The following is an 8994-nucleotide window of genomic DNA, read 5'->3' as shown; positions in this document are numbered from 1 at the left end:
AAACACTGTGTGAGGCTTTAGTTAAAGTATGTATTTTAGGTATTTTTATTTTATTTTTTTTAATAACGTCCAGTTTTCACAGCTGGCCCTCTTGCAAATGTTTTAGTACACCTATCTCTTTATATTTATATTTGATCTTTTTTAAGGATTTTTAGATTTTGTTCTTTATTGTTTCTAGGGTGGCACTAATTATCAGCAAAGATTGTTGGCCATACAAGGATTTAATTCATACTGGCTAAGAGCTTAGGCCAGGTGGCTTGGGTCATGGAGTTAGGTATAGATGCCAGAAGAAGTGGAGGGCAGGCTCAGAGAGAGACGAGATGGGAGAAGGGCCAGAGATGAGGTCAAGGGTCAGAAAGGGGAGAGTCAGGGGAGCAACCAAAGGCAAGAAAGGGAGTACTAGTTTAAGTGGGAAAGTGCAGGGATTAGGGAATTACATCAAATGAAGGGACAGGTCATAGCCTTATTTTATCACTGATCAAGATGGATGAGTACATAACAGATGGATCTGGCTATGGTAAGATCAAACTCAGCAATTTTTTCTGAAAATTTTTTTCTGCCAAATCAGCTTGTAGGAAACATTTTTTTAAAGAGGTTGTGAAAATGCAAGTTGGAAATAATACAGTTAGAACTAAAGCAATTGGAGATGATGACCTTTCAAACTTCCTCGTGGCATGTTAGAACAAAGCTTTTCCAAATATGGAACACAGATTTATGAACTAGTCTCCAGATCTAGGACTGGTATTTATTATTTTTTTATTCTGAAGGTTACATGATTATGCATTGTTTTACAAAAAAATAAATAGTAACATTCACGTACATACAGTCCATTTTTAAATTATGTTTATCTTTAATATATTGACCATAAAACTCTCCCCCTCCTTCAAAAATTGTTGCTGTTGTTGTTAGTTAGGAACACAAAAAGGTGTTTTGTTTTTAAAGTAGGCCCTGCTTTAAATATAGGGTTTCTAGAAGTAATTCATTAAGGTTGACCTCTCCTAAAATAGGTTGGAAGAAGAGTTCTGCAATTGTCTCTGCATTAACAGCTTTCAGGCTGGCAAGCAGCCCAAGAATCCAGGCAAATCTGCCTAGGTTTCTGTTGTACATCATTGAGATAAATTCCATCAGAGTACGCTGGGCTTCCTGCTGCAGGATTTGCACATAGTCACGAAATCTTAGGCCAGGCAGTTCTATAAAACAGGAATAAAAAACAGAAAACATTTGAGTAAAACAAGTTTATGATGTGACCTCTGTAATGATTAGCATCCATCCCTCCAGCTAAGCGTATTTATTTTCTTTTTAAAAAAAAATCTCATTTTATAAAGATGGGAAAACAGATAGCTTTAGTAAACATCATGTTGCATTATAATGGGTTTTAATGCTACCAGACTATTACATTAAAGGTGCAGTTTTAGAAACAAAGACAATATTAGGGAAGTGACTTAGAATAAACAGACAGGGGAAGATTCTGTGCTGTACCTCGGTGCAGCTAAGGTGGGTTTATATCATCTTTGCATCTTCCCAGTCCTTAGCTGCTTCTGAGGCTAGAGGAGCCCAACATAGCTTAGATAGCCCTGCGCGGGGGTCTAAGGGCTTGTCTACAGTGAGGTAATATGCACCACAGGGATGTGGTTTCTAAAGCCACTAACGTGTTACACATTCATTGGTCCTTGTAGACTAGGGGTTCTCAAACTTTTTTTTTCTGGGATCTCCTCTTAAAATATTTCAGGCTGTGATGACCCTCCCAAAAAAGTGACGACCCCTCCCCCCCATGCCATTCCACCCTTACTCCTCTGCTGATGCTGCGGGCGGTGCTGCCTTCACAGCATCCAGCCAGCAACTGCTGCTCTCCGGCCACTCAGCTCTGAAGGGCTCTGGCTGTCAACCATGCATGAAGCTGACAGCCGCAGCCATAGCATGTGCGGGGGCTGACAGCTCACGACCCTCCCCATAATAACCTCGCAACCTCTTGAGGAGTTCCCGATCCCCAGTTTGAGAACCCTTGTTGTAGACCCTGTGCTTTAGAAGTTACACTGCCAGAGCATGCATTACCCCACTGTGTAGACAAACCCTAAGTTAGAGCAGCCTTCCTGGGTTGCCCCGTGGGCCACAGTGCTGCCCAGTATCACAGCAGCTCTGCCTGTTATTACCCACACTCAACACACCTCTCCTGTTCCCAGCCCCACCCCAGCTCACTCCCTGTGCCAGAACTTGCAAGGCGGTTCTCAACAGGCAGGTTTATAGCTGTCTAACAGCAGTGCCTGCACTGGGCTATTCTCCCACAGTCAGATAAGGGGCTTTTATGCCTGTTACTGCTGTAAGGGGGCCAAAGCCGGGAGTGGGTGAGGATCTCATCCATGCTACTATAATATATTCATTTTGATCCTGATCTTCCTCTTAACTATTCCAGTATAAGACCCTGATCCAGCAAAACACTTGGGCACATGGTTTATTTTAAGCATAGGTGTGGTTCCACTGACTTCAGTCATACCTAATTGTTTTGCAGGATCATGCTAAACCCAGTGAAGTCAATGCTATTACATCAGTGCAAAAACTGCAGTAAGTGCAAGGGGAATTCCTTGGCCTTCAAATGCTATCAAATTTAGTACTAGTAATACCACAAAAAGGTTAATGTGGCCACAAGTAAAACTATGCACGGTGTGAAGTTTGAAATAATCCATATATAAAGGAAAGAAGTTAGCAAAAATAGTAATACAAAAAGACTTCTTAGCTTGTCACCATATGGAAATTTCAGTGAAATTACTGAATGAAATGAAACAGTAGTTGGGAAAGCTGATCGACAGTATAAATCTAATATTCCATTACAGATAATTCCACTGACCTGTATAATATAATTCATCATGAAGGTCTCCTAATTTAACTTAAAAAACAAGACCTCAGGCTCTCATACCTTCTATATTTAACTAATCCAGTGGCAGACAAAAGGTCTGACAATTACAGCAGAACATCTGTATATAGAAATAATTGGAGTCCTTCCTATAGCCTTCTAAATAAAGTGCTGCAAATTGTATAGTGAAAGTACAACATACTTCTTTGCAGTTGGCGTAAATGTATTTATTTATATTAATGCATTGTAGAACACCTGTCATCCACAGCATCTGGGCACTTCCCCACATAGTTAAAGTACGTTTATTACATGAAGCTATGGTAAAAAAAAGGGAAATTGTTAAACAAAAGCTAAGTTAAATAAATACATCTTGTTTAAAGCAATGGGGCTTCATCCTTCAGAACACTGAGCACTCTGGTAATCCAGCATCACACTTAAGTAAAAGTTTAAAGTTAAAACATGGAACAAGTCTTACTGGAATCAGAGGTTGGGCCCTTGAAGCCCAAGAAACTTGTGCTCTGGTGAACTGAAAAGGGACAAGGCAAAGGCCCTCAGCTTGCTTTCACGTAGATTCTTTAACTTCTGACATCATGGCTGCCATTTTCTCTTTGCCTGATTCCATATGGTCCATTCTCATATCTGAAGAGTCCATCGTAATCCCAAGGGATGGGGTTGTTCAAGAGACAATCTCCCCAAAGAATCCAGTTCTTTCTAGATTATTCTGTCAGTGGGGCAGGGTTCACCATTCCTCAAAAAACGTTCATGCAGTGTGACCCCAGACTTGAAGGTGCCCAAGGATCTGTGTCGATCCCAGTGCAATCCATGGGAAAACCTCATGCACTGTCTTTGACCTTTGGTAATGTCCTTGGCAGGGCAGCTTCAGTAGAATCCTCCTGACCGCGCCTGCCCCGGACCACAGGAAAAGGGGGTGCACCATAATCAAAATGGTGCAATTCCAGACTGTTTTTTTCACCAAGGACTCCCCACACTCTGGACCAGGAATGATGTATATACCCTTGACCCTGCCCCCAGCCCATGGCCTAGCATTCCTGCCACTGGCCTTCTCAAGCCCATCCCCACTCCTTTTCCCAGCACAGACCGCAGGCCCATAGAGCAATGCCTTCTGCAGGGTCCAGAAGAGGAACAGTACCACAAAAAGAGTGGATCCCACCTCCCCATGGGATGGGAGATCAATGTGTGATGTCTACCCTGTATACGTGGGTCTGAAGGAGGTACAGCTAAGAATTTCAAGTGCTGGAGATTCCACCATCTTGCCTAGTAACCTGGAACTTTGTGGATTTTTTTTTTAAACAGAGATTTTAGAAGCTTTCTTTTCTCCAGCCATTGGAGTTGGAGGAGGAGAAGCCCTGCTGCAATTAGACTAGCTGGAAACAAAGGGTTTAAAATAGTCATTTTTGTCTCTTTCTCTACCTTTTACACCTATCCTAGAGTTCTGTGTAACTAGAGTTCCAATCTCAGCAGAGGTCAAAACCATAACTTTTATAGTGGGAAGCATATCAAAAGCTTTATTTACTCAGAATGAATTCTTCCCCTGCAATTTATTAATTTTCTCATTTGTTTCCTCTTTATATAAATATTTAAAATGTTTTCAAGTTATAAATATTAATACAAAGAAATCACTTGGGATGAGATCTTGTGCAATAAGATGTATAAGTGTCTTCAGCTAAGATATAAACCTCTGAAAAATGGCATTTATACCAGAAACCCTGACTTGATCCTAACATTACCGTTGCAGATAGCATTGATGTAATAACAATGCTATTTTCACTATTTCAGTCTCATCGGTGTGTAATTTGTTTCTCCACGAACTGTCAGAAGTAAATGAGAGCAATTTAGCTTCACTGTTCACGTATAAGTGCGGCATTTTCCTTTGTTTTGGGGCTACAATTCCAATGGTACCCTCCTTTCACATCCCAGAGGAAAACTTCAGGATTTTCTCAACCCTCTTTTCCCCCAACATTTTCTCCTTGCAAAAGCTGTTTATCAAAGACATTAACCTCCCACCTAGGGAGATCTTAAATAACTGGTGTTCCCTTTGGAGTCAACACAGCCCTGCCGTTTATTGGAGGGGTCGTTATTGAGTGATACGAAGCTTTTTCCTTTCCACAAGGAGCTGCACATGCTCTCTCAGCCCAATCCACAGACTGCGACTGGCCCCAAGAGTGACAAATAAGCAGCAAATCTGCGTATTCTGTATGTCAATGCAGAACATTGCTACCAAGTCACTCAGCCTAGCCTTTCCAGGTTTAAACTCTCCTGCATACTCTTAAGGCTCTGCATCACAGCCATCATCCTTCCAGACACGGAAGGTAGGATGGGATTAACTTCAAAACCGGATAACTCTGCTTCTGCCTGCACGTCATCCAGCTCCAGAAAAAAGCCTCATGATGGTAAGCACTATGACCAGTAGCAATTGTTCGAAACTCACTTAGAGCTCAGACCTGCAAAGCATTACATTTGGATCAAGCACTGACGCAGAGACAGCGCTGCAAAAGGTGGCTGAACTTTTGTATGACCTTTTGGCAAGTGGAAATTTCTTGAGAACTGCTGATAGAATAATCCAAAAGTTAAAGCTGCACAAATGAATCTGCACTGAAATAAGTATGGAAAGGGAGGATGGGCCAGTAGGCTGAGCACAGGAATATGAACCATGGTCTCCTAAATTCTAATTTTGGCTCTGAACCGTTAGCCTTGAGTAAGTTGCTTAATGGCTCTGCATCAGTTTTCCCCTAAGAATATTTTCTTCAGAGTGGCGAAGTGTGTTATTTAGTTCAAGTTTTTAACTCACAGCGTGATTTTGCACTCCCATAATGTGGATTTATTTTTAGAAGTTCAGTAACTGAAAATTATTCACAGTGAAGCAAGCAAAAATTCCACTGGTTCAAATTTTCTCATGTAGGTGCATCCCAAGATACACAAGGCAATACAAGATTCCCTAAAGGGCATTCAAAATGAAAACCCGCACCTTGAATTACACTTGAAAAATACATTTGAAGCTAGTGCTGCTTCTAAAACACAGTTATAATATGCTCCTTGCAAGAAATCTCTCTAAATGGACAGACATATTTTGCTGTAGCAGACATGTTCAAGTGTTCATGTTGAGGGTTGTCGTGAACGGTGATTGTTGATGGAGTCAAGGCCCTGATCCGTAGCCCATGCAGTTAACCAGAGTCATTCCATTTACTTTAGTGGGGCTCAGGCCCTTACTGCCTCATTCATTATGTGGTGCTGAGGTAGCCAACCTCCTCTGCAGAAGGTAAACTTTACTTGTCTCTCTCACGAGGCATGAGGAGCCTAACTTTTCTGAGTTTTCTTAGAGATCCACGGGCCCAATTTTGAAAACAGTGACATAGAAAATGCTAAATTCAAACTGCAACATATTAAAAGAAATGCTATGCAATTTACAACACAATACAATCCCACAGGGGCCTTACTCTCAATACTCAGATCCTGCAGCTTCTGTTCGATGTCTGACTTGTTAATCTGCTCTCAACAATAAATATTTTACCTTGTTTGCAGTGTCGTAACCGTGTTGGTCCCAAGATATGAGAGAGGCAAGATAGGTGAGGTAATATCTTTTATTGGACCAATTTCTGTTGGTGAGAGACACAGCCTTTTTTTCAGGCCTAAAGAAGAGCTCTGTGAAGCTCAAAATCTTGTCTCTTTTACTAACTGAAGTTGGTCCAAAACAAAAAAAAAATTACCTCATGCGTGTTGTCTCTCTAATAAACATTTTAGGTATTTAGGAAGTCCTGTTACAATATGTCTAATATCCATATTGTATAGATAAATCCCTCCCACATATTTAATTTACTTAATATTGCCATGTTATCTTTGTCATAGGTCTCGAAATCAAAGTTTTAAGTGACACGGTAAGTTTATATGACCTAATAATTTCTTAATAAAAGGCTTTTTTTAAGTGGTTTGTTTTTACAAAGCATAACAGAGTGAGCATATATGAATAATCTAGATACCACCAGAATTAAATTCAAAATAAAAGTCATTACATTGTTGAATACTGATTTTGAAAGTGTTAAGCTAGGTTGACAGAAATTCGTTTAAAAATCTGTTTAACTGTTAAAACTGTTTAAATCTGTTTAAACATCTGTTTGCAGATAGTCTTAAAAGTATTTTTAGACACAGACTGAGCTGTGCACTTTATGCATACAAATATTGCAGTGGAACTTACCAGGGTTAAAGAGAATAATTCCTTTAAGATAGGCATATTCTTTTGCACATATGTCCAAATTCCAGAACTTCTCCAGGAAATTCTTCATCTTCTGAACTTCTGCTAATGATGCTCCAAAGGAGGAGTTCTCCACTTTGTCACTATCTGTCAAAGTCTGATTGAGAAGGATTTTTTTCAACAAACTAGGGACTGAAATCTCTTTCAGTTCAAAATTCACCCACTCTTGTGCCAGGCCCAAGACAAAGAGAGGAGTCCAGCACTGTTGTACTAGGAGCACCTGATCTTCCTGGGGCAAATGATAAAAAGAAGGCAAGTTTCTTATAAAAGTTACAGTCTTTACGAGCACTTCAGAAGCTCTCATGCAGGTGACTTCCGGAGTTCTGAGAACAACTTTCCTGTTGCCCTCGCAGGGACAGCCAGCACTTGATAGTGAGCAGCAAGAATGGTAATACTGGTGATGCCATTTGGTCTCATCCTGATCTTCTTTATTAAGGATCTGGTAAAGGATGCTCTGAGGATGACTTGTCTCACACTGGCATTTTCCAGATTTCTCAGGTGAGGCCTGACTAGCCATATCCACTTCCTCGAGAGTTTCCTGAACAGTGCCCTTACTGCGTCAGGATACCATATGCAGAACTATGCTTTTATAGTGCAAAAGAGTCTTTCTGCCAAACAGCTAGGCACAGTGTGCTTTTTATACACTAAGCTGAACTGTAATGTGACCCTGAGCTGTAAAGCTACCTTGAACTTTATTTGCTGCAGAGTATTTTATTCACAGCCAAAAAGGCGTGGCTTAACCAATCCCAGCATTTTGCATGACTGAAATTGTCTGAATGAGAGAGCTAGGAGCTAGGGCTAGTTGATTGAGGGACACAATAGAAGAGGTATTCTTTGTTGTCAGGCATCATTGCAGTTTTGTAGTGACTGTCTCCATGCTGTGACTCCAAGGACTCTAATACTGCCAATCATAGTGATATTTTTACAATTGCAGGCTATGTATATGTATCATATATAGCTTGCCTTTGAGATCAACAGAAAAATATGCTAACTGCAGAAACAAGCTACTTGTATTTTTATAGATACACTGCTTGTTCATTAGCTGATGTGTCCATGGCAAAACAAGGTGCAGAAGTGTATTTCTACATATTAATGTTATTGATGTTGTATCTTATCAATGAGTCTAAACATTTATTTCTGTAAATTTGAGACATAAGAGGGACACATGTGCAGGCAGTATGGTCATTGATAATTAGTGAGGATTATTTCTTACAGAGCACCAGAGTGTGCTAGGCTAAAAGGTCAAGGTCCTTTCGCCAGGACATGTCAAACTAAGGCCATGATCCTGCACTTGGCTAAAAAGGACTATTCATTTGTTTGAAGTTAAGCATGTGCTAAGTGTTTGCAGCTCTGGGGCCTGATTTTATGCATGATGCAACAAAGTGAGCAAAAAAGGTTAGAGGAAAAAAACAGGGATAATGTCAATAGGTAACATGGTTACTCAACAAGGGCTATAGCAAAGCAGGATGGAGTAAAGAATTTTTAAAAATTAAATACATAGACGTCTATCCATCGGAATGACTCACTGAACTGCTCTGTACCTCATTTTCCCTGACTGGAAACAAACTCACTTTGGGAATGTGTTTGGATTAAAAAAGCACCAAAGAAACCCAAACTACAATAATTATTATTAGGGCTTTATGAATTGCTGTTGTTGCATATTGAAGGAGGTAGTGTGAATATTTCCTTCTGCTTTGATCTCTCTGGGTTCACAAACCCCTTCTTCAGTTTTCATTTTGAGTCTCAGGTTCCAATAAACCCCAAATCCTGAAGTGACATCCAGTCAAAGCTGCCAGATTTCACCTCAAAACCACATGTAACTACCATGCTACATGATTTTAGTGCAACGCCATCATTTGGTCCAGGTTCAATTGAAAAT

At 40.4% G+C, this 8994-nt stretch overlaps 1 protein-coding gene across 1 annotated transcript; it reads right to left on the bottom strand.

Moving 5' to 3' along the window:
- Window positions 1–936: 936 nt before the first annotated feature.
- On the bottom strand, window positions 937–7632 carry LOC137143077 (nuclear receptor subfamily 0 group B member 2-like). The gene is made up of 2 exons (XM_067532668.1): window positions 7059–7632; window positions 937–1190 (listed from the first exon to the last, which is right to left on the bottom strand). Exons 1-2 carry the CDS (start codon window positions 7630–7632, stop codon window positions 937–939), a joined length of 828 nt encoding a protein of 275 aa, XP_067388769.1.
- Window positions 7633–8994: the final 1362 nt, after the last annotated feature.

This window comes from Emydura macquarii, unplaced genomic scaffold, assembly GCF_026122565.2.
Source record: "Emydura macquarii macquarii isolate MOO-44397 ecotype Brisbane River unplaced genomic scaffold, CSIRO-AGI_Emac_v2 contig_3295, whole genome shotgun sequence".
In the NCBI taxonomy this organism is placed as follows: domain Eukaryota; kingdom Metazoa; phylum Chordata; order Testudines; family Chelidae; genus Emydura; species Emydura macquarii.
The sequence above is the reverse complement of the archived record's forward strand: the minus strand, read 5'-3'. Positions and strand labels throughout refer to the sequence as shown.

Excerpts from the sequence above, each read along its gene's own strand:
- LOC137143077 (XM_067532668.1), bottom strand. The coding sequence starts at position 7,632 with ATGGCTAGTCAGGCCTCACCTGAGAAATCTGGAAAATGCCAGTGTGAG. Across the intron at positions 1,191-7,058 it reads AATTATTCTCTTTAACCCTG|AACTGCCTGGCCTAAGATTT; the intron begins GTAAGTTCCACT and ends CCTGTTTTATAG.